General features: G+C 32.2%; 1 protein-coding gene across 2 annotated transcripts in view; it reads left to right on the forward strand.

The window, feature by feature from the left end:
• Positions 1 to 26,221, forward strand: part of LOC118190371 (uncharacterized) — a 53,404-nt gene extending 27,183 nt beyond the window's left edge. Inside the window, exons 1-4 of one of the 2 annotated variants that reach the window (XM_035361076.2) lie at positions 16,219 to 16,375; positions 23,125 to 23,337; positions 23,638 to 23,947; positions 25,026 to 26,221. In XM_035361076.2, coding sequence (XP_035216967.1) covers positions 16,361 to 16,375; positions 23,125 to 23,337; positions 23,638 to 23,947; positions 25,026 to 25,237 — 750 coding nt within the window. In that variant the 5' untranslated portion in view covers positions 16,219 to 16,360 and the 3' untranslated portion in view covers positions 25,238 to 26,221. Of the gene's footprint in view, positions 1 to 16,218; positions 16,376 to 23,124; positions 23,338 to 23,637; positions 23,948 to 25,025 lie in introns of those variants that run through there. The other variant, XM_085813756.1, reaches the window with a different exon arrangement.
• Positions 26,222 to 26,891: the final 670 nt, after the last annotated feature.

A 26,891-nucleotide genomic window follows, 5' to 3' on the forward strand; every position in this document is an offset into this window, starting at 1 on the left:
GACATTTCAGTTCATTATGTACAAATAACGTATACTGAAAATTATTTAGACTGTTTCCCTTTCGTTCTCAATTGCGAAATAATAGCCGGTGATATGAGATAGGTAGAACATTAAACTGCCGGTCAACAATATAGTAGATTTCGAGATCATCTTGCTTAGTCAGAATTTGCATCTCAAACCGTAATTAAGTTTTATTTTGTTATCGTAAAATTATGCAAAACAGATAATCATCAATGATCCTTGAACAGAAAAAATTCACGTTTTTCCTCTTTCCTCCCTTCTCGATAAAAATTTGTTTACAGCTGTTAAACAAAAATCTAAATATGAAGACCACATTAAATTTGTTACAGAAATCCTTTAAATAAGCCTTTGTAACTTTCTTAAGTTGTCACGTTACATTACGCTACCGCGTATTTATTAACCTTCTGCTTTTGCAAGTGTTGGCATTACAAAATCTTTGTACTCTTCTAGACTAATGAATGAAAACTCATTAAATCATCAGTGTCTATGATATTTACGGTCACCAGTGTCCTTTTGTTTTATTTATTTTTAAACAATTTATTTAAATTTATTACACTGTCTCACACTAGTGATCCACCAATGATTCCAATAACCATAGATCACCGGTAACCAACATGTAGATCACTAGTGGCAAACTACTTTACTAGCACCGATATACTTTAGTTTAATTTAATTTAAAATTTTATCTAAATTTACTCTAGTATTCCCTTTTGATGACGTGTGGGGTAACCGAAACCTACTGTCGACCTGTAAGTTAACAGGGACTAATAGCTTTCAAGAGCAGCAATGTCCATCTATTTAATTTCAATTCTGTTCAAATTTATTCCTGGTCCCTACATCGCTGATTCACTGGTTAATCACAGGTGACCTTCAATCCGCAGGTCCCTGATGATAGTTACTTTTATGATTGCTAAAGCGTACCGACGTGAAATCGGTGTGACTGATTGTAGTAACATCAAAAATAGTTAAACACTGTTCTATATTACTAATCATGCAAAGAGGAAATGAAAAAAAAAATATAGCATAAACTACTTAGAAGTGTATGATAAATCATAAAAAGATTGCTCATTGTCACCACCGAATGAAAGTTGTATAAAAAATTATGTATCCATGAAAAATAATAGAATTAATGATTCAGAAATGATTAATTACTGTTTTTTATAAGAATAATTTGTTGCTATACTAAAACTAGGAAATGTATGCATTTTTTTATTGTTTAAAATTTGATTTCAAGGCAAGACGTAAAGTTCTTTTGCAGCTATTGTTAAATTATACTTTTTGAATTTGTTCACCACATTGACAATTACATATTTAATAAATGATGAGTCTCGGCAGCATTAAAAAATTAAATTTAGAAAAAATGGATAAATATAAGAAACTAAAAGAAGTAGTAAGTTGAAAAGGAGCGACATGAAATTGGCTGCTTATATTATTATAAAAGGGTCATTTTCTTAACTGTTTCTTTTTAATTGCTCGCAGATAGCAATAAAAGGTCCTACTTCCTCTACGCGTGCCATTGTGGTAACTTTGAAACATATCCATTGTTAGAAATCTTATTTTTAAGTATGCTTTTCAATTTCATTACATACCACAATAAAATCCGTTTTATACTCTACCTTTCATGGAAACGAAAATGAGCAACAAAACTTCAACTGATACTTTTTTAAAGAGAAAATGAATGCCTTTTCTGTCTGCTTCTTACTACAGAGCAAAATTTACGCAACTCCCTTAAATTGCCTCTTTCATCTCTAAGAAAAAACGCCACGTTCAACGAAACTTAGTAAGCAATGGAGAGTTATAATAGTTTACTCACGGAAGATTCATTCGTTCTTCATTTACTAAAATATCTTTTCGTGTAGATTTGTATCTTACATCCCAAAATGAATATTTCATGAGGAATGGTTCCGCTACATACGAGCTTGTTCTTCAAGTGAAGTTGGCAAAGGACTTTTCCTTTTTCCCCCAGCTTGATATAACAGAATTCCTTTTAAATACCCTCACTCACTTCCGTTTCATAGCTTACCAGACATGTTACAGTTACAGTTTAGATTTATTAACTTTGCCTTCGAAAAACTTGTACTTCTGATTTTATCTTCTCGTTAAGGGCAAAGAACATTCATTGTGAATGTCTTAGACGATGTTGTGTCCAAAGACACAATATTTCCCATGTAGCGAACGTACGATGAATGCTAATTACGTAGTACAAGCAAAGAAGCCAACTGAAAATTCCTGCTGAGATATATGGCTATTAAGTGAAAGTGGTGCAGTTTAGACTTTGAATGAAACTAGTTCACGTAATTGAAAATTAATTGAAATTTCTTTGAGAAGCATGTCTCTACTTTTCAAGAGAAGAATAAGTTGATTGTGATGCTAATAGTGTTTATGTGATATACATGATTTTTTGAAGTAATTATCATTCGCTCTTCTAGTCTGTATGTTATTTGATTTTATAAAAAAGAGTTGCAACTCATAAAGATAAAAAATAAATTTAAATAACAGTTTAGCAACTTAGTTCGAGATTTTTTTAAAATGTGAGACTGTTTACAAATACTTTCATTTTATGATCTTTCATGCAAATTTTGAATGTATTTACAATTTACGTATCTTGTTTTTCTGTAACATGCGTTCATCATCAGACAGTGATTAAAGGTTGATATGAGTGCGAGCACTGTTTTTTTTTCAGTGAGGGTTTTTACTTGAGACGGACTGAACTGATTTTGTATTTATTATGAACTGATTTTGTATTTTTATTGAATTAGTTTTAAAACACTAACAAACGTTTTGGGAAAAACTTTGCCGTCTCTTTAACAACAAAGTAAAGAAAAGTTTATAAGAACTTGAAAATTTACTGTATAGTAATTTGAGTTTGCATCTATTATTGCAAAACCAATGATTACCACATCGTAAATTTTAAAACCTCTAAGGAGCTCTATATAATTCTTAAACAGTTCAAGTACAACTCCTATCCTTAAACTGCTTTGTGAAAGCTAACTGAATGAGTTACCACTACTAGATTAACTGCTTTCTGAAAGCTCACAGACACAAGTTTCTCTCTTAACTTTAGTTTACCTCACCACTTGTAAGAATTGAAATAATATTACAAAACACAGTTACCAGTAGCCCGCACCTAGCAGTGAACATAAAATAGGTCTTTAAAAGTCTTGCAGTTGCTACGTCTAGATATTTTCTAAGATAAGCTACAAAATCACGGGTGGACAACTAACAGTACCTCAACCTAGTACGACACCAACTAAGTACTAAGTTATCAACCAGGTATGCCTTGAGATCCTTGGACTGGCAAGCACTCAGCATTTATGGAATGAATGAGCCCGCGACGAAATGATGCAATAGGAAAGATTAAATTAGAAGCAAATTGGTTAGTGAAACTCAAATATAACGCCACAAATTTAACTTCGTACTTTTTATCATGTTTTTAGAAGAAATGACATTCGGATAAATTAGGTTATTATTTTAGATTGATACATATAGTGTTAATCTGCATTAATAGAAATTTCTTTTGAAGAATTCTCTACAGCTGCTTATGTTTCTCAAAAAATCTCTTCAATCACCCGCAGTCAGCATGTTCAATTACTGGAAATGTTCAATCACCGATCCGTAGCTTTGTTCATTTTACTACTAGTTGGCAGAAATGATATTCGACACTTACCAGTACTAAAAGTAATGGGAAACTCTTCAAAATAAAAAAGTTTAGTGTACATCACAATCATAGAAATGTACTTCATTTGAATTTATTAGTTCTTGAGTAATCCTTTATTCTCTGACTGGTTGGAAATAGACTGCTGTTTTGTAAAAGAAGTCTAACTGTGCATTAATAACATTTTCATTTCAGTTTTATTACATTAAAAAATACTGAATTTCACTTCTAGGATATTACGCTGTGTCTTCTGAAAATTTAAGATATATAGCCGGAACTGAGAATTTAAGCAAATACAATTTAGAAAGGCTTACCAAAATTGAAGCTTAAGAAAGCATCAATTTCCATAATCAGTTGCAAATAATTGCAAACTTCTTTGATTCTTACTCCACATTTCAGCTATAACACCTCATAGCACTTCAATCTTCATAAAGTTAGGGAAATTGCTAGAAAATATCTTCATCATAAACAGCAGACATTGATCGGCATTTTGTTTAGTAGATTTATTAATTTTAAATTTAAAAGAAAACTGATCGCATGTAAATATACTCCTAAACAAATCAAAATTCGTAATTAGTTATATTTACATTTTGACCAGCACTAATGAAAGTTAATCAGATATGTATCTCCAAATCCCCTATACTATAAAAAGTCTTAAACGTTTTCCTCAAATTCCTGTCATAATATTTCTAAGCAATTTATAGGAACTGTATTCGCTGGACGCATAAATTTGCTTGGGTGGTCACATGTGTTCCGAGAGCTCCTAGTTTGAGACTTCTGATCTACAGTATACTGACTGTTCTAACTTAAAAATTTAAATTCTGATTCTTAAAGTATACAGATACTCAGAGAAAACAGAAGCTTATGACTCTTTCTCGTGTTTTAATAATTAAGTTCTCTCATTATTTAACCAAAGAATAGATTTATTGGAAATTTTCATATATTACTCGTTTTCTTTCTAACCTTTGTAATTGTCAAGACTTTTAACTCTATGTGCTATGTCACATGCTACTTTATTCTACCTTTGATTCCAGGGTCTAAATATTCAGCTAAAGGGAAGTAAAAGGTTTATAAAAAACATGTACGTCAGAAACAAATTTCTCCTTTAATAAATGACTTGAAGGATTTATGTCAGATCAAGCAATAAATTTAATTTTGCAGCAGTCTATGAATACTTATGCACACGTATTTTAATCTGCAGAAAGTAGTAACATAGAGCAGGTGGTTAAGTTTATAAGGTATTTCTCCCGCCTTCCTAGCATGCCTTCGTGCTGTGGTGGTCTGCATTCTAGGCGCGCATTCGAGAGGTCCGCGGTTCGATTCCTGGCGAAGGCATTGCTCATTTTTCATCTCTCTTGCTCTTAAAAAGTACCCAATGTCTCTACAGCGGCGCCCGAACTAAAAGGGTGGTGGATGATTACACTCCACACTCAGGATTGCGATTGGGTCCCTTAAAAATCCCAGTCGCTCTTTAAAAGGGGGAGTATATAAGGTATTTCTCCCTCCTTCCTAGCATGTCTTCGTGGTGTGGTGGTCTACACGCTGGGCGCGTATTCCAGAGGTAAAAAATAACTATTAGAAAATTGAAATAATCCCTACAATACTATCAATCGCTACTACTGCTATTAATCGTTTCCATTAATTGGGAAAAATTGGAAATTTTTAGCCCAAAGGGCTAACATTTAACATTAGACAAAGGCAATTTAACGTTACAGAAAGGCTATTAATTTCGCTTTGGCATTTTGCGTTGAAAACTTTTCAAAGTGTTGCCACTAAATATTACAGCCCTGCATTATATTTAAATAAATTAAATAATGAAGAATCTGCATAAATTTATATATGTTTCTCGCACTGTGGTAAAACGACGATACCTAGAGCTGTCAAATTCTGAATAACGTACGTTTCCACCCGAATATAGGCATCTGGAAGCCCAAATTTGGGATTTGGAATTTATTTTAAATCTATTTCATATTTTGTAAATCTTTAACGAATTTTTGATTCTCAAACTCGAGGATTTCAAAGTGAGCAATGGCAGCGTTGTACAGAAAAACATTTTTTATCTCCAGCGCGGGAGTCTCTGTATCGAAAATTCTAAAAATATGCTCATTTTAAAAATTATTTTTCGATATTGCTGTTAAACTGAATTTTATGGTTTAAGTACGTAAAACATGATATTTAATAAATAAAATTAACACCCAAAACGTTAAAAAAATGCTTCTTTGGGCGTAATGTAAAATCTGAAAGCTGTCAGAATTGCTTTATTTTTATTTTAGATCAATTGGAATCATGCAAAAATGTTTTTTCATTTTGTTTTAAATTCAATTTAATTTTTATTTTTGAGAGATTTTTAAGTCATAATTCTGAGGTTAAAACAAATAAGAATTTGTAAAATGAGATGCGTATGTATATTTAAGCCAAATTTTTGCTCGCTTTTCGAAAGTATGGTTTTTGATATTATTTTTATTATAAGCAAAGTAGAGAGAACTCTTACATAAAAATTTATTCTAATATCTTTTAAAACAATTCCTAAGAATTTGTTTCAATACTTAAAACCTTAACGTGGAAGTGTGAATTTCAAAGAAAAATTAGGAGTATTCAAGCGAAGTTAGGTAAATTATTTGATACTTTCATTAAACTTCTTATGTGGAATTTATATTATGACGTTTCTTTAAATAACTATTCTTGAGGTTTTGATTCGTAATTAATTTATAAAAACAAATCGCAGTATTTTCTTAAAATAAATCTACCACTATAGTTTAAGCTTAACAACAAAAAACATTTAACTATGTATTTTTATTCTTAATCAACGAAATGAGAAATCATGAAACTGCATTGATTTTTGACAAAAATAAAGGCCTTGCTATCTAAGTTAGAGTACAATTTAGTCTTTTAACCCTTTGATGGTTATGAACGAGTTCAGCTCACAATCGAATCGTACTTCATAATGCGCGCAAACGAGTTCCGCTCGGGAGCAAGATTTTGACCGAAATGGTTAGTAACGAGCACTACTCGCGTAGTGAAATTTTTCCCCAATGCGCGCTGACGAGCTGACTTCGTTCGCCATTATTATTCTGCACTGATTGTGTTTCAAAGGAATGCTACTCGCGAAATTTAGTTAGTTTTACTGTCTACAGATGGCAGTGCGAGTTCCATGAATTTCTTTGCATAATGAAGGTGGATTTTTTTTTTTTTTTTGACCTTGTTAATTTTATACGTATTTTGGCGCGGTTTTTAGGGTGTTTGTACAGTAAAATGGCTCAAAAGCGAAAGTTAGATAGTTATGATGATGATTATGATTGTGATACAGAAAGCTTATCAAGTTTTGAATCTGATGAAGACTTTGTTCACAGTATTTCAAGCTCAGAAGACGATTCAAGCGATGAGGAAGATTTTTCGAGTGTTCGACAGTGGTGTATAATTGATTCAAATTATCACGCTCCTAGCCGATTTAGTTTTACTGGTGATGTAGGCATGAAAGCTTGCGTGACAAATATTTCTGATCCACTAGAGTATTTTGAGCTGTTTTTTACTGATGAGATTATAAATCATATTGTTACGGAAACCAACATTTTTGCATAATGCCCCATTATGTGCAATCCCATGTTTTAAAGTATATCACACACAAAAAGATTTTTAGGTAATTACTGTATTTATACTGTGCTTAATAAAGTTTTACATTAGTTGTATTTATTTAGTCCTTTCAATTTAATATTTGTCTTATATTTATAATTAACTATTATTATTTATATAATTGGTTATAATCATTTATAATTTACTGTTTAATAATTATTTTAAAGTACGTAAAAACTGTTATTTATGTACTACAAATACTTTAAGAAATTTTTAAAACGCGCGAGGCGAGCTATCTACGGCATCGCCAGAGAAAGGTGACATTTTCGGAAGAACGGCGGGGGAAAACAGCTGCCACTTTCGACTACTGTTTACTCCTAATGCTGCGCGAATTAAGTAAACGGAAACTGCTCATTTGCATAACAGTCAAAGGGTTAAACCTAATCCAAATTTAGCCTTTTCACCGGATTCTGAATATACTATATACAATGTATTACTATTGTAAAAAAATAATAGTGTTGAGTGTGCAAAAATAGTAATAATAAGTAGTGTTGAGATAATTTAATAATAATGTTTTTTTTTTTTTTTTTTTTTTCAATTGCGAATTGATTTTCTTGTTGTTCCCTATTTGTTATGCAAATACCATAGTTGCCTTCGTAAATGATACGAATATTCTGCTCGCTTAATCAAATACTTTTCGAGTATATTGCTATAATTATTTAACTTACTTAATAAACTTAGTATTAAAATGTCATTTTATCTAGCAATTGATGATAATAACATGAGAAAGGTGTAAAATACAATAAATAAATTTAATGTTAAAAGCCTTTAAATATATGAAGACTGAAAGCGATATTTATTTATAACTAATACTCTCGCTTAATATGACAATGAAGTTAAAGATAAGGTTAGGTTGTATGAATATAGCAAACCACACAAGGACTGTCTACCTAAAAGGAGGGACGCCTTCGTGGAGAACGTTCTAATGGGAACTGCCTCCCATTCATATACATGAATCACGAAATCACAATAAATACCCTTACAACTAGGTAAGTCACCTGAGTTCGAACTACCAGTATTTAACGGTTTAACAATTCAGTCACTGGTGGAGCCAAAAAGAATTATAGGAATATTACCAAATACAGTCAAGCGTTTTTAGGTATTTCGTGCTTTAGATTCCAACAATCCGTTACATATACTCTATACATTTGTACTAAAACCAAACCTCTTATGATTGGCATATATTCCACTTCTTAAACCATTTTTTCTTGTTTTCTTAAGAAATTTTTATAAGAGAATGTAAGGTATTTTCTTCCTCTTTTTCGCATACATGCGTGATGTAATTGTAAACATACTCGAAGCGTATTCCAGAGGTAGTCTAGGGTTCGAGTGCGGGGAGAGCATTGCACAATTTTCACGTCTCCAGCATTAAGGAAAAAAATGAATCTACAAGCAGCGCCTGAACTAAAAAAGGTAGTGGTCGATAATTCTTTACAACCAGGATTTGGCGATCGGGTCCTCTAATCTGCAGTCGCCCTTTAAAAGAAGGGATATATAAGGTACTTTCTCCGTTCTTTCCGCATGCCTTCGTGGTGTAATTGGAAGCACACTCAATGTGTATGTCCAGAGCTCGAGTTGCACATTTTTTATGTCTTCAGTATTAATATATATACATACATATCAGAAAGATTTCAGATTTAATATTATGCCCAAACGAGCGTTTTTTTTTTTTTATTTTTTATTTTTTATTTATTTACATATGCATACACGTTTTGAGAGCATTTGGGCTAACGCCCGTTTGAAGTAAAAATGTTTATAAACAGTATATCTTTAGAATTTCTGATAGACAGTTCCGCGCTCTGGAGATAAAAATATTTTATTCCGTACTGTGTGTTGCCACTGCTCGCCTTCAAATCGTAGAGTTTTTTAATGAAAAATTCGTTAAAGTTTAAAAAATATGAAATAAATAAAAATCAAATTCTAATTCAAGATTTTGGCTTCCAGGTACCCGTATTCGAGTAGAGGACTATATTATTATAATTTTTTTAAAAAATAATACAGGGTGATAATACTTAGTGAAAAGTGATATAGGCGTTTATAGTGATTCGACGAGAAGTCCCGTTTCGAGATTTAATAGTCTTTCTGCGCTAATATCCCTTTGGGTTAAACAAAACAAAACAAATAAAAAATACAAGAAAACTGTCTTCTCATGTTCGACAAATCCAGGATTAGGATATTGTCGTAAAGCGTATGTTCTTTAGTTTGACGAATGCGTTTGGAAAGATAAAAGATCTAACCAGCGCACCATACATTACTCCAGAATGAGTTAACGATTAGGAAACTCAATAACACATATTATAATATAAGATTGCAGTAGTATGAACAAAACTTTTCTATAAATCGAAAGAAAGACGACATATGTCTAATGAAGCGATTAATTCTAAGAAACGTAAGCTCACCTTCTTAATTTTTTCCGGTACCGTCATATTAGCAAAGAACACGGACTGGTTTTGGGGAAGTGAGGGAGATGAGGAAGGAAACGTGTATTTAACACACTGAGTAATATAAATAGTCTGTAATACTGATGTAAAACACTAATGTAACATTAATGTATGACACTAACCTAAAAGTGTTGCGCATATTTCGAGAAAACTGTGGTTAAAAGATAATAAGTAATTTCACTTATTACAAATAGAAGTATTAGACGATAAAAGTGTTAATGTGTGAAATAAAACATTAGAAAAATTAATCTTAACAAGATCATTTGTTCAGGCAAGATTGCAAAACGGTTCAGTCTTATTCAAAAATCAATAAAATAAACTAGATGAAATAAAATAGGAAATGGAAGCTTGCTGCTTATATATAGGATATTAGGTTTATCGATATTTCAGTAGGCTTACATTCCCTGTTTAATTAATTATAAGCAAGTGAACTGCACCGTTACCTTTTTCTCTTCCTTTTATGCAAAAGGAAATGGCATACCTAAAATTAGTTTATTAATTGCATTTAAAATTAATCTATTTCCATTTCAAATTTAAACAAAATTCAGTACAGTAGAAGTCCATTAGTCCGGCATCCAACAGTCCGGAATGCCTGATAGTCCGGCATCGCTCCGGAAAATTGTAAAAATTTTGGTTTTCTCCAAAAGTGTGTCTTTAAAGCAAATAAAACCGCTCGAGAGCTATTCGGAAGTTTTCGGGGTAGTTCGGGATCATCCGGAAGCGCTCGGTATTGTTCGGAAACAATTAGCGGCCGGCTAGTCTCAGCTGTCACAACAAATTCAGGTGCAGTGCATCTCCGTTAATCAATCACGAAGCGTCTTCGCCATTTTTTTGTGCGTTGTTGTTTTGTGTCCTTTCACATCGCAGTAAACGTAACTTTTGAAACTGTTTATAAAAAAAGTGATTTTCGCTCTAACTGTACAGTGACCATGTTTTCAAAACCTAAGCCTTCGAGTTCAAAAGGAGAGAAACGAAAACACGTAACACTGACTCTCAATCAGAAACTAGAAATCATCAAACGGCTAGAAAAAGGCGAGAATAGAAATGTTTTAATGAATGAGTTTAATATTGGCTCATCAACTATTTATGACATTAAAAAACAAAAAGATGAACTAATGAAGTTTGTTTCTCAATCGGTAACAACTGAAAAATTGGCTTCTAGACAAACATTAAAAAAATCAAAACTGGAACAGCTAGATAGTGTATTGTTCAAATGGTTTAGTGCAGTACGTTCTGAAGGAAAGCCGGTAACAGGGCCAATGTTTGTTGAAAAGGCAAAGAAATTCAGCCAAGATTTAGGAGTTGCTGAAAGTGAATGTAATTATTCTGATGGTTGGCTCAGAAACTTTAAGTTTCGGCATGGAATTCGAAGACTTGATGTAACTGGAGAAACCCTTTCAGCAAACCAAAACTCTGCAGAAAAATACAAAGACGAGTTTGAGAAAATCGTGGCTGATAATGATTTAACACCTGAACTCTACAGACTGATGAGGAAGAAAACCATCAAGACGCTCTGACCAAAGTTTTGGATGTCGTTAGAAGTACTGACAATCCCTTGAAAAACCTGCCTGAAGATGAGGTAGAGGAGTGGCTTTTAATCGACGAGAATGAGCCTGTTGAACAAGAACTAACCGATGAGGACATTATCAACATTGTAGTAAACCCTCAGCCTACTCAAAATCTTGAAGAAAATGACTCAGATGCCGAAACGGAAGAAAAGGAAAAAATCAGCTGGGCAGAAGCTGCAGAATCACTAAATAAGTTTATCTCTTTTGCCGAGGCTAGTACTAGCTACAGTGCTTCAGAAATTATTGATTTCCATATCATTAGAAATAAATTTTATACTAAACGCCAAAAGTCAAGAAAACAAAAAGACATTCGTGACTTTTTTAAATCTAAGTGAAATATGTTTTACAGTACGTGTACATACATTATATGAAATGTAAAATAAACTTTGTTGTATGTATTTGCATACTGTATTTTTAGTTTAATTATTAACCTAATTGTTCTTATAATTACCGCCCGATAGACCGGAATTTTCGGTAGTCCGGCACCGAGCCGGTCCCGAACGTGCCGGATTATCGGACTTCTACTGTACTAGACCTGCTGGTTTCAAAGAAAATTTGCACGCATTGCGCATTTCGAGGAATTCTTGTCTCTCAGCCTTGAAGTGCTAAACTATTTTGTCAAACTAAATCTAAATGGTATTTGTCTTTTTTTAATGTTAAGAAATTGAAAAATTTTGAATAAAGGTCTCGTACTTTTCTGGATCTTTTAAAAATGTGTTCTGGTTAAAAATGATATAAGAATATCTTCACATTGATAGTATGTGTGTGTGATTATGGCAAAGCCGCGAGGGCTATCTGCCTAAGAGGAGATGCCTTCGTGGAGGACTTTCTAAGGGAAACTGGCTCGTATACACATTACACATGGGGAAATCCACGAGAACGCCCATGCAGCCAGCCCTTCGCGGGATTCGAACCTCGGACCGAACTACCAGTGTTCAGCGATTTTACCACTCGGCCGCTGGTGGGCCTTCACATTGATAGAAAAGTTTTACTATGAGGAATGTTTCAAATATCTCATAATTAAATAATTTCGGATCTTCCATGTTCACTTGATTTACAAGATTTCCACTTCATGGATTTGCAACATATTACTCATTATGAAGTCTAAATATGATTTAATACTACTGTAAATTAAAGGCTATAGCCGTTTTAGGAGTCTTCTAATATACTTGATTTATAACCTTCAACAAATAGAGTTTAGCTTATAAGAAGAAGACGTAACTGATTTTCAAAATCTAAACTTTTCTTCCAGGTTTATTGTTTGCTTTCCTTTTTGACATTTTGAAAACTAATTAATCGGACTTTCAAATTGTGTAGGAATAGCTTTCTAATACAGATATCATCTGAGCTAAATTCCATTCAGTTGAGCAGGTAAGTAATTTATTGTGACAGCTTTTCCAGGGTTGTCTGCTTTCCAAGGTAGACAGCCCCGGGGGACTTTGCGGAGGACATCATAAGGCTCCTGTTTGTGATGTACTTGGTGAAGCAACCATGCGCCGAGCCCGTTCCGCCACCAGGTATTCAACCTAACACAAAGTTTTCACCACTCTGTAATTTTATTCATTTGACCGCTTGGAAGTTGGCAGAGGTTTAAATGAATATTATATGCACGCATGCACACAATTTCGAGCATGGAAGTACTCAGACGGCCAACGTCCTAAAAATCGTCGGTAAACTGTGTTGCAAAAGGTATAAAATTAAAATAAAATAAATAGAAAATGACGAATACAAAAATTCCATGTAACATTATATTATACTGCTGCCATAAATAGAAGCTGTAAAATTGTATATTGAAGATCTTTTCTAAAGACTGAATTACAGATTGTTCATAGAGAAAAACGTCCTAGAAGGGAAAACAATGCGTAAAATTAGATAAACTAAGGAATGTAGGAAAGTGCTTGAAAAATTAAATAAATATAAAAGAAAAAAGTAAACAAAAAATCTGAAAGTTTTCAGATTTTATATTACGCCCAAAGGGTTTTTTAACGTATTGTGTGTTACCTTTATCTATTAAATATCATATTCTTCGCACTTAAATCCTAAAATTCAATTCAACAGCAATACCGCAAAATAGTTTAAAAAGAACATTTCTTCAGAATTTCCGAAATAAAGTCTCGCGCGCGAGAGATGAAATTGCTTTTTTTCATACAGTGTTGCCATTGCTTGCTTTGAAATCGTTGAGTTTGTTAATCAAAAACTAGTTAAAGTTTTACAAAATGCGAAATAGATATTAAAACAAATTCCAAATTATGGCTTTCAAATGCCGATATTTGAGGGAAGGATTACGTTATTCAAAATTAAATTGCTCTAGGTAGAGTTGTTTTTTTCAAGTGCGAGAAACATACATACATTCATGCAGATTCTTTATTAAATTTCGTTAAATATAATGCAATACTGTAACATTTGGTGGCGACAATTTGAAAATTGATATGCCATTTATTGTGATTCGACGCAAAATCCCAAAACAACCCTCCCAGCGTTACAGGTTTAGCCCTGAAATTTCAAAGTTCCTCAAAAGGGCATGAATAAGTGGTATTTTCTTGATTTTAATTAAAAAATGACTCTCTCATTTTGTACCTTGATTCCTTTTCTTCCGATATACATCCAAACCGAAATGAGATACATTAAAATCTAGCAGAAATTTTCATGTATAATGAATATAGAAGGAAGCCTTTATACGAAATTTTCCGACCGTAACGTTGAGGGGAAGATCTTCTGGGCTAATCCCTTTCGGCTAAAAATATATGTCAAAAATTTTATAGCTATTCAGAGTAAATTTTATATTTCTTTAGTTTTAAAGCGTCGATTCTAATATTCTAGCGTTTTTTATCATCCTATAATTTTACAGTATTATCCTTAAGTATTTAATCCACTCAAAGTGCTAGTACCAAATTTACTCCAGTTAAAGAGATTTGGAAATTTATTTCGCTTTCATATATTTGATATAGTAAATAACAATGAGATATATAACATCAAGTGTGAAAACAATGAAACTGCAGAATGAATTACCCAATTCTCTTACAAAATCTAAAATATCGTATATGAACCACTTTATAAATAAATACGTTATGGCACAAATCGAAATAAAAATAAAAAAAAGATCAGTCATAAGTCTCTTTCTTTATTTTTTATTCCAATTTAATGGAACTAGCGCCTCCAACTTGGGCGGATCGTAACAATCATCATCAGCTATATGATAATCATTATTTACTAGATCATCATCATCTCATAAGATTTCGAGAGACTCCCATAAATCCCTCCATCTCTGTCATTTGAGAATTTCTTTTTTTTTCTGAATAAGATGACGTCAGACATCCTAGGAATGTTATAATTTCATAAAAAAGTCTGATTTTGTCTTTGTTTGATTTTTTACAATTTGCGTTGAAATGTGTCAAGAACAGATTTTTTAAGAATTTTAAATCTTGCATTACTTTGAAGAATAAAATCTAAATAAAATAAACCTAACGGGTAATCACAAAAATGTTTTAATAATCAGAACAAAGGGAACACACTTTTCCCTGGTAAGAACGTAATTTATTCTTTAAATTGAAAATTCTTTAAACGTTAGGTTTGAATCATAAACTTGAATTCTTATATCAATGATAGCATTTTATTAATTTCGTAATCTAATTTTTGTGAAAATACACATAAAAACCTTTTTTAAATAGTCATGTGGTATCAAATGATGATGCATCTTTAAATATCGTTTTTTAGCATTCCATTTAATCATGTTATTAAACAATCACTTAAAGGCAGATATCAAATTTTCCAATTCATTTGATCTAATGGTAGGAGTAATCAGATTTTCGTATTGCGTAGATGACTGTTAAATAAATTTCATACATTAAATTACCCGAGAATACATTGAATGAATACAGCAATATATTTTCATAATTAAAGTAATATTTTCTTAGGAGATACTTTGTTATCTTCAGTGTGTAAATCTAGAAATTCATGAAATTTTACTACAAACGTTGACGGCCTTTAAATTCTTGAAAAAAAAAAATAATTTGTAGTTGGGGAAGAATCTGCACTTATTGTCCGAAATTAATTCTGTTGTGTTCCAAAATAAATATTGACAGAGAATTTTAGGAGTGAGGTGATTAAGAATGATGAAGGAGTGAGGTGATTAATTTAGATAGAGTTTCAGTTCATAGCCTATTCATTCACTTCAGCGTACGAATTCATGTATATAACTTATGTAAATAATGACATGTGCATTTACGTTCATACATGTAAACTTACGTAAACGTCCAACACCTTATGTAAACATTTATAATGGATACAACTGTTAATAACATAGTAAAATTACTTACAAATAAATATCCGAAATACTTTGGTAATTTGTTTTCCTCCAAATGCATAAATATATTGACACGAAATTCTAAATTACTCTTTACGGATTCCTAGACCTCCACGGAACACCACTGATAAGTAATGTTCTAATTAACAGAAATTTTAATGTGAATTTTGAGTGCGTACTATTTGTAACATTCATTTGCTTGATTTACGATTGATTATTTTGCGTTTGTCTCACTCAAAGTTTCTTTTCTATTCACAAACTCAAACACAACTTTTCTCCTGATTTTTTTCTGTTTATCTCCTATTCAATCCGATCTCACGCAGAAATTAAAATCATCCTCTCATACGTTCGAGTTCACCTACTTTTTTCTCCCCCTTTTCCCTTCCCTCCTCAACGTTGTGCTCTGGCCCATTCACTTTCACCCTCTTTCTTCGTGCGACGCCTACAATGCAAAACGGTGCAACAAAGAACAAAATCTAAACAGATAAAAAAAAAAAGCAAAAGCGAACGCAAGGCAAATGAAGGGTCGGCTGAAGAAAAAAAAAAAAAAATGGGAAAAGATGCAGTTACAATGTGATGCTACCTTCTCGTAGCGGACCTGACGTCATGAGGATGATGAAGTATATATAAAGGAATGCCTCGGACCGTGGTCAGACATCATCCCATCCTCTTCTCATCAGTGGTCATCCCAGGTACCTCCAGAACTTCAGAGTGATTTAAAACTTCAGGAAAGCAAGCCAAGATGCATTTTGTTCAGGTGAGAATTTCCCATCTTGTTGGTATTTATACAGTAATAGTACAAATGAGTAGTTAAGGCACTTACTAATAGCCTTAGTTAAAATAAGCTAATAATTAGCATTTTTAAACAAATATTTGATTAGCTTTCTGGAGAAAAATCAAGTATTCGCTTTGGTTTTAAGATAGAGAAAAGCCTCTCTTTTACACAGGATTTTACATTTTATGTATATATATTATAGTAGTTTATGAACAGGAAAATTCACTAAGCATAATTCCATAGCCGTCTCTGACAATGCATTATTTATTCTTTAATATTTTAAGGCATAAAAAATCCTCTCTTTTGAATACGCGTTTATTCGTGCATTCGTAGATATATTATGGAGATTTACGTCTATAACAATTCACCGTCTGTATTGCTGTTTCTGTGGTATATGTAACTAACAGGAATTTACAGACAGAAGATATTTAACATTAAAATAATCAATACATTCTTAAAAGAAGCACTAATAGGCAAATTCAGAACAAAAATCACAGGAGAGGAATTTTTATGCGAAATGGAATTTAATAAGATAGAACATAAATTTTTAAAATAAAACAATATGTTTTCTGCAAGCAAAAAAAAAAATTTTAAATGTATCTTAGATGTTAAAAACGAAATGTACCTTCAAAATTTAAAAGTATCTTATATCTGAAAAACTATTTAACTAAAAACACGATTAATATAAAAAAACCTTTATCCAGAATTATGAAGTAATAATAACTTAAAATATTAATTATAGAAATATATTTGCAGTTGAGGAAAATTATCATGAAATTCAGAATTGTATTGCCGTAATTTCCAAGGGTTTTCCCTCAAATTATTCTGTAAACTTACTAAGAAAAGGCTACTGAATTTTAGCTTAGGATTTCCTGTATTTAACTGCTATTTAAGCAGCCTATTTGGTGGCCCTGAAAGCAGGAAAATATGTTTTTTCCATGTAAATAAGGAATTATTTCTAGAATATTTTCTAGTTCCATTTTTTTTAAATATTCAGATGATTTTCAGAAATAGATTATTATTACAGTTAGGAGTCATTATTAAAGGTACAAAGAGGGAATGATAAAAGTTCTAAGATACAAATGATTGTGTATTATACTAAATTTAAATTAAGAAAGGCTGTAACGTGCACCACTTTCGTATATACTTGAAAATATGAGAAAATGAAACTAACGGAAGAATTGGGAATTGAGGAAGGCCTGAGTTGATTCTAATATTTTTAAATCGCGAATGCTATCTTTTATTATCAGTTTATTATCAGTCAAGTTTTCAGACTGCGATTATTGTAATTCTCGTTTTTATTTCATACATATTCGCTTTACTGTAGAAAACTGATACAGCAAATGCTAAGACCGTTTGAGCAACCAACTTCAAAAGTTAGGCTAACACTCAGATAAGTTAAGTTATTTTAATACTGCACAATATTTGAAGACTGTCTGCTTCAGAGGAGGATTTTTCTAAGGAAAGCCGACTCGTATTAAAGCCACACGTAGACAAAAATTAAGAAAGCACCCATGCGGTCAGCCTACTCCGCTAGAGTTTGATTGTGAGTCTAAGTACTAATGTTCAGGGTCTAGATTCTGAATGAAAACTTTCTGGTGGGTATATAAAAATTTCAGTGATTTGTAAAAATATAGATTGTATATTAAGATTGTAGAGTTCATCAGGTTCACTTCTGTGTGAAAACTGGGATAGTAGTAACTGCACAAGAGAAGGGTTAAAAGTACCCTTTATTAACTTTTTAAAATTTACAATGCGTCAACTTGACCTTAACAAACTGCGCCTCTGCTTGGGCGGCAACTGAAAATCAGATAACGAAACTAAAAGTTTGAAGATATTAATAAGTGATGAAACTACAAGGCTCAGCGAGATACCGTTTCTTAAGCCCCTTCGAAACTAGTGGCAGCAAGTAAATACAATTAAGCCACGTGAACCAACGATAAGCAAACGTTTTAAACAGCAGAGGTGGCGGCTGTATTCTAACTCTTCTCTTTCCTACCGAAACTCGGTTTTTAAACTATTTCTTCAAAGTGGAAATTTGCATTCCTTCACGCGAGCTACAAAATTTAAATATTCTGGCACTGACAATTAGGGGAATGAAGGCTTATAGGAAAGTTTCAAATTAAACTTTAACTTGTTAAAATAAATATAAATCTCTACAAGATAATGTGAGATTTTCAATCTCAGAATAGAGATTCCAAACTATTAAAAGAAAAAAAAATGTTGCTGAAATGTCCGCAGCAAAAGAGACAAATGGTTACATTAATTAAATCAGAAAATTTACATAAATCTTGAATATTTGTTATATTTCTCGAATGCACATTTTACTATAGTTGCATTAAAATTTGCAGAATAAAAATGCAGCTAATATTTTAATAACTATGAATTTGAAATATTAATATATAAATTAAAGTTTCATATTCTGGAACAAATATAGAAAGGTGGACTGTTCTTTCATTATCGTTTAAATGATTAATTTAAAAATATTATGTTATTGAAATTCACAAACCTTGTATAAATTTGAATAAAAAAATTTTACAAACAAGTCATCATTTGCAGAGTCAGATTTTAAGACTTTAGGATAAAATTACCATTTTAAAGATCTTTAGATAATACTCGCTCAAAAATTATTACATAAATCGACATTTAAAATTAGAAATATAAGACAAAGTTTGAAAATAACTAATTAAAACTGATCAAATCTTATCTAATGCCTGACATACTAACTGCCAGCTCTAGTAATTTCACCTTCTACCGTCGGACCTCTCATAAATAAAAACTGCGATTAACTCTTCACAAATTCTTCCGACCCATTTAAATCGACCCATCTATTCTGAATTGTGCTAGATTACAAGTTCTACCCAAAATTCATAAAAGTGTATTCCCTTCCTTCCTATTGTATCAAATTTAGGCTCTGCGTGTTACTTATTAGTTAAATATTTAGTTTTTAGATTTCCCACTTCGTTTGTTACTAACGCTTATACCATTAAATACAGTTTCTTAAAAAAGTAAAAAATATTTCCCCTAGAAATCCCATCACAGTTTCTTTTCATGTAAAATCATTATTCACAAAAGTTCCAGGGAAAGGCGAACTTAAATGTCTAGAAAGGATACTTCGAGAATTTTACCTCTCCTGTATCGAAATTGATGAATTAATTTCCCTTACCCCGCATGAAACAAACACATTTTGCCTTCCAAAATAAGTATTACAACCAAACTGAGAGATAATCCATGTGAAGCCCTCTAGTCCTATTTTTGCTGATACATATATGCATTACTACGAATCAAAATTATTTTTGAAAATTTTATTTTAAAATAATTAAATTTTAAACTTTTCTGTGGGGTTCCGATACGTTGAAAATACACTTATTCTGATGGTAATAAAGATGATTTAAATTACGTTTTTTCAATAATGAATGCCACTGGTACTGTTGTTCATTTTTGAACTTGAATCATACAATTTTTTTCCGTTCCTCGATATCTTGGTCTACACGCAATATAGCCAACTCCACTACTACCGTTTACCATAAGGGCCTTCATCTGTGTTACCACACTTCACATCATTCCATTTGATAAAACAGAGGTTAGCTCCATTTTATTCCATCTCTTTGCGAGCACTTCAAGCTTAATCTTCCAAATCGGCTCTTGATCAAGAACTAAATTGCATTACAGTAGTTGCTTCTGACAGCGGCTTTTCGCCTAACATTTTTGACCAAGCGGTTATAAAATTCTGATCTCAACATGCAAAAGAGCACCGTCTCGTTTTAGGAGATTATAAGAATTGTGTTGCCATTCCTATCTTTGCATAGCTCAGTTATAAAATTGGAACTATTTTACAGAAATTCAACTTACGGGTCATTTTCTCTTCTGTCGATAAATTTCGCAGTTCCACAATTAAGGATATTAACCATTGAGGATATGAACTCCTGGGTTCAATACAAGATTTCTTTGAAATATGGTTTAATTTACATTAGTCAAACTAAGATAGTCTTAAAATTTCGAGCTAAGGAACATGATGCACATGTTCTTTAGCTCGAACATGAAAAGAAACACATAAACTCTACTGCCCAACGTTGTTGGGGAAAAAATTCAATTTAAAGTTTTTTCAGTCAAAAATATTCAAGAACACATCTTCTGTTGGCGAATTAGATTTTCTAGAGGCAATTCGCATTCATAAAATCTTTCAGTTCTAGTTAATGACCCCAATTCCAGTCCGTCTTTACCCTCAGCTTTTAATAGGATCATTTCGAAGTTTTAAAATTTTTCATCACGAAATGGCGCCAGTTGCTTTACTCTTTCTTCTCATTCTTATCACCTTATGTTGTTTATTTATCCGTTCAATCTACTTAATTTCATTATTTAATCTTATCATTTATAGCTGCTTTATTCATATTTCATGAGTCTTAGGAGTCTTAAAATTGTGCTACATTAATACTTATAATAATGGAAAATATCATCATAAGCAAACTGAAATTTTTCGGCTGATATGTAATCTAATTTAATGGCTCACGTAAGAGGAACAGTAAACATTAACAAGAAAATGCCAAAATCATACTTTGTCATGCATTTTCTAAAGTAGTCTGCAAAGAAGTAAAGAAAAAAGCATTCATCTCAACAAAAGTAGGAATTTTGAAACCTATTGCCATTATATTATATTATATTACTATTATACTTTTTTGTTTGAAATGGAAAATGCTCTGTAGCTTGAGATGGAAATAATGTCTAAAGACGTGGAAATGTTATGCTAACAATCAAAGAAAAATGTGAATTAATTTGGAATAATGTACGGAGAGAAATAGTTTACATTTATTCGAATTTTCGTTGGTTTATCTGAGTATAGCAAAGCCCGTTAAGATCATTTATTTAAGGACAGCGATTTCTTCGTGGAAGACTTCCTAAGCGAAACACTAGCTCGTAATTGTATCCGCTTGGCCGCTGATGGGCCATTCGATTTTGAAGAAGCTCAGGTTAGCAATTTGTTATATAGTCATCAGAGGATAAATTTGAAGTACAGAGAGTATCTGTTTATTTATTTAGAAGATTTCTGAGAAGGAAATACTAGTTGAAATTCACTATGCAGAAAGAGATAAAAACGAGGATTTTGAGATGGGTATGTATTAGATAAAAAAAAAACCTTGCGAAATCTAGATATAGCACTCCTTTATCTACATTCAATACAGTGAGAATTATCCTTAAATCACGGGGAAATGGTTTAAATTTTAATGGCAAACATTAGGAATGAAAAATAATTTTAAGACTAATACAAAAATAGGTTTTAGTTTATGAATTTCCCTGGCCGTACTGTAAGGAAATTACATTCATACTTTGAGTGAAAATATTCCATAATACTCAATAACCAATGGGAACCGTCAACAGTTTCTCTTCGTAAGCTACAGAGATTCCTTTAACTTTTACCGTTTAGAGAACAGGCAATATTCTTCTTTTAACGTATGTAAGATATCATTTTGCAGACTTCATGTCACGCTTGAGTACCTCTGTGAGGTATTTCCCGACGTATAACAGGTAATCTGACATCCGATGAGGCGGCGGTTAAACTATCTAAGCTGGCGATCTGCACATGCTTCTCCAAGCGTGACTTATGGAGAAAACGAAAGTGAAGGTCATGGCATCAAATATTTGATAGCGAAGGTCTTTTTTATTTTGCGGAATTCAAAAACTTTTCGTCCTCATATAAGGGAGAAAACTGTCTTATCGCGCATACCCACATACAGAAATATATTCTCTTTTCATTTCTGTGAGATGGTGTAAAGCATAACCATCGCTTTGATTGATGCAGGCATGAAATCCCATTTATTAAGACTAAATAATTTGATATTATCTAGTTAAGCATAGGTCTCTAAGCTCTTTGTTCTAAGTAATTCGTCAGCTAGCTATTCTAAAGCTGTCATTCAGTTTCCTTCTTGTAGTCTAGAATTGTTTTAAGAACTGCAAATGAAATCGATCTGAGGAAGTTATCTGTTTCTATTATTCATTGTGTAAAATACTGAGGCTTTCCCTTTTTGATATACAATGCGACTAAAACAATTTCCTGTATCACACATCAATGACAATCATTTTATATGTCTGAAGATATCTACGAAGATACTTATTCCAAAACGGAAATCCTTTAAAAATAAGATGTTTTGATTCGAAGGGCACTTAATGTGGCAATAGGTTTCAAAATTCCTACTTTTGTTGAGATGAATGCTTTTTTCTTTACTTCTTTGCAGACTACTTTAGAAAATGAACATAAGTAATGCAATGAATGTAACAGAGGAATAAAGAAAAACACCAGAATTTATTCACTGTAAAAGGATTCTGTTATTTTTAATTATTTAACAAAAGTTTTTTCAAGCAATTCCGATAATAAATCAGGAACATTATTGATACTTAATCATCAAATTAACGAATAAATGATCTAACAAATAAAGAGTCATAAATATAAGACAATCCGAAAATTTTATTGTTTGTAAATTTAGGCAACTAACAAATGTAGGAAATATTGATACGTATTTTAAAAAAAATCGCGTATACCCTATCCGTACTTGGTAAAATTGTGAAGCATTATGAGTTGAGATAAAAATGTATTTATTCATTTTTCATCAATAAATCGAACAAAATTGATCTTTATATTTAGTATCAGCATAACAATCTCGTATTTAAATTTTATTTACAGAATACTTCAAAGAGTAAAGATCTCAAATCTGCTTTTTTTAATTTCTGTTTTTCAGGTGACAGTTGTGATTGTAGGTCTTGTAAGTTATGTCTGTGCAATAGGTTATGGTGGCGGAGCAGGTAGTTACGGAGTTGGCGGAGGCCGAGGCGCCGGTGGTTTCGGCGGCGGAGCTAGAGGAGGCTTCGGCGGTGGATACGGCGGTGGGGCTGGAGGCGGATACGGCGGTGGAGCAGGAGGCGGATACGGTGGAGGAGCTGGAGGAGGAAACGTAAGTGTTTTAATATTTTATTTTCTATTTCTGTAGAAAATGAAACGAAAGTGTTTCGCACATGAGCTTTGCTGGGTTATTTGCTTTTTATGAGAAAATAATACTTAATTGTAACGGACAACACACTTAATTGATAAATTTTTTTTTGAATTTAGAGATTTTAGCTAATAATTACTGAAATGGAACTCTAGATCAATGAAGATCACAGCGAAGCAATTGTATATTTTTATAAACATAGATTATCTGAAAATAGAACTATGAACTCATGCTCTTGCTACTTTATTGCATTTGCTTTTTCAGTACCCTCCTCAGCCTTACAATTTCGACTATCAGGCACGTGATGAGCAGGGCAATGTCCATTACCGAAATGAACAGGGAGACCAAAGTGGAGCTGTAAGAGGTTCTTATGGCTATACAGATAACCAAGGACTGTACAGAGTCGTCGAATATGTTGCCGATGCTGGTGGATTCAGAGCCAACATCCGAACCAACGAACCAGGAACTGACGGCAAAGAAAGTCCAGCTGATGTCCAGCTAGTAGCTGAGCAACCACCTGCTGGTATCCAAGATCGATACACTAGAGTTGGAGGCGGTGGATATGGTGCAGGAGGTAAGACTTTTTTTGCCTCTTTCTATTACATATTAGAAACTTAAGTATTTATTTCTTTACCTTTAGAAATATTTCGCTCGTCTTAGGCCATTTTTTTAATTAGCATAAGTTAAGCTACCATGTGCGAGAGAGGAGATTAAATACAAACTCTTAACTAGGAATTTTGTAGTTCTTTGAAAGCTCTAAAACAGGTTCTTTACCACGGAATTCTACGTATTTTAAACTGTATTACATAAAGTAATTAAATCGCTATAAGAATAAAATTACATTTGTAAACTTAAGATAGAGAAAGACTGTCTAGAATTTATCGAATTAAACAATAAAAGGAATGCAATAACTGAAAATTGATGTGCAGCCAGTTAGAGATCAGACCAATAAAAATATATTAGACTTAATTTATTCGTCTTTCTCTGGAATTCCAGGAAAATTTCTTTTCTTTTTTTCTTTAGCATAAGGGGGCTTATTTAATTAATTTTAATTTTTATCTAATAACAACATCAAAGTGGGTTTTTGATATTCTTAGGATCATTAAAACAATACATTTTTTAGTAATCTTAGGTTAAATATATCCGCACTGAAACCTGCAAGGTATTTTCTTTGTTAAATTTATTCTGATGTCAGAGCTTTTATTGCCGTATAATAACTGACTAACGAAAGATATTTAGAGAATTTATATTATATCAAATTCTCTAATTTTATGAATTTCAGAATTATAACAGCGTTATGGTGAGTTACTGAATATCAAAGTAATGGTTATAAAATTTTGAAATTTTAAATAATAACTAAAAAATTTTAAACTTCAAAATATTAAAAAATTTTGTAATATTTTAATTATTATTATTTTTTGTAATATTTTAATCATTATTATTTTTTGTAATATTTTCTAGTTTTGTTAACAACTTAAGGAATAATAATAATTATAATTATTATTATTCTATAATTAATGCTATAATTATTGAAGTGAAATAATGACCAGTAGTAATAACGAGTTTGAAGAAATTACTATTGGTTCCCTTCCCAGTTTCCTCATATGGCCTTAGTTTTACACAAAAATATTACATTCTTTGACATCTTTCAGGTGGTTATGGAGGAGCTGGTGGTTATGGTGGTGCTGGAGCTGGTGGTTATGGCGCTGGTGCTGGAGCCGGTAGAGGCGTTGGAGCTATCGGAGGTGCTGGTGGATTCCGAGGAGGAGCCGGAGGTTTTGGTAGCCACGGCGGAGCTGGAGGCTTTGGAGGCAGTGGATTCCATGGCGGAGCCGGTGTTCGAAGTGGCAAAAGTGGTTATTAAATCTACATTTTACAATGTTGAGTAGCATTTGATTGTTGTTCTTGTTCCATTGATATTTATTGTTCAAGCGTTTTTGGCAGCATTTGAACAAGCTTTTGAATATTCCAAGCTAGTTTTATAAAACTTAATTGTAATCGTAATGTGGAAAAGTGCCAGTTATTAAGGATATGTATTACTTATATAGACTGTTAATTAAATTGAATTTAACATTTCAAATAGTGTTTTACAAAAAGACTTGGAATAAAAAGCTTGGTTCTTAAGGCTATGGAAGCTTTAAATATCTCTCGTCCTTTCATTTTGCGTGGAAGAGCTGTTTTTGCGTTCGTTGTTATGTTTTCGTGATGCTCAATGCCAACGCACCAAAGGGCTTCGATGCTGTTGACTGTAAACCTACAAAATAACTTTTAATTAACAGCATTAACATTTCATTAAAAATGGGGAAAAAACTAAATTTCTATTAAAGAAAATATATTTGTAAACGTAAAATTTATAATAAAACTAATATAGCTCTTGCTTATATAATAACTTTAATTGCATATTGCGGAGTGATAAAGCTCTTCTGTATTTTTAATAAATAAATATCTGAAGAGAGTTTAATGTTGTCGACAGCGCACAGTCACTAAACCAAGAAAAGGGTTTGCAGTGCAGCAGCATCCTTTTAGTTTATGGTGTAAATGATGCATATTTTAAGAACCATATTTGTTCATTATCACATCTTTGCCACAGTACGACAAGTGAATAATTTTGAAATGGGCATTATGTGTTGATAGGAGATATCTGCGATTTAACCTATTCAACTGAGCCGTTAAGATATTTGTATATTAAGATGTGGATTGAACATTCGTTTTTTTCATGCAAATCTTATATGTGTAATATTTAGGGGAAGAAGTCTTCACTATGTAACGTGACTGAAACTCATGCATATGTATGTACATTTGGGTGTTTCATGTATTATTTTAAATAAAATGCATATTTAAAATGTAAGAGAGTGTTTTGTTTCCGTATTTTTCTAACTAACGTATACAGAGAATAGGCATATGAGTCTCTATAAATATACAATGTGACATGTAGAGACGCTTCTTCAATGTAAAAAACAAAACAGAAATCAATACTACATCTAGAAATATTGCACGTTGTTCAGGATAATGTACCAAATATGAAATAATTATTACTTCTTGGAAAAAAATGATACCTTTCTGAAGCAGGACAGAAATCCTTACTGCCTTGTTTAAATGCAATTTAATTGTGGTTATATGTAGCCTGTGTTAATAATTTGTACACTATTATGTGTGAAACAAATATAATAACTGTAATAATCGAACGATTTTAATGACGTATTTAAATCAGAAAACAGAAATACTTCCACTGCTTTAAATTCGCATCAATAAACGACATTCTGACATTAGCAAACTTTGCACAGAGTTATTCTTTACCACATCATGTTTTTCGAAAAACTTTCCTCAAAGTTTAGTTTTTGAATGTCATAACTTTTGCATCATCCGATCAGCAAATTTATACTCTGATTTAAGAAGCTAGAAAATATGAATTCATTCTGAAACTATAAAGGCTTCATGTGAACATTGAATTTGACGTCTGACACTAAAAATCTCTTCACAACGTCGAAATCTGTGTACAAAGCATTAATGAAAGTGAG

This window comes from Stegodyphus dumicola, chromosome 3 (assembly GCF_044657685.1).
Source record: "Stegodyphus dumicola isolate Sdum_Otavi_A_Nest chromosome 3, ASM4465768v1".
Classification (NCBI taxonomy): Eukaryota; Metazoa; Arthropoda; class Arachnida; order Araneae; family Eresidae; genus Stegodyphus; species Stegodyphus dumicola.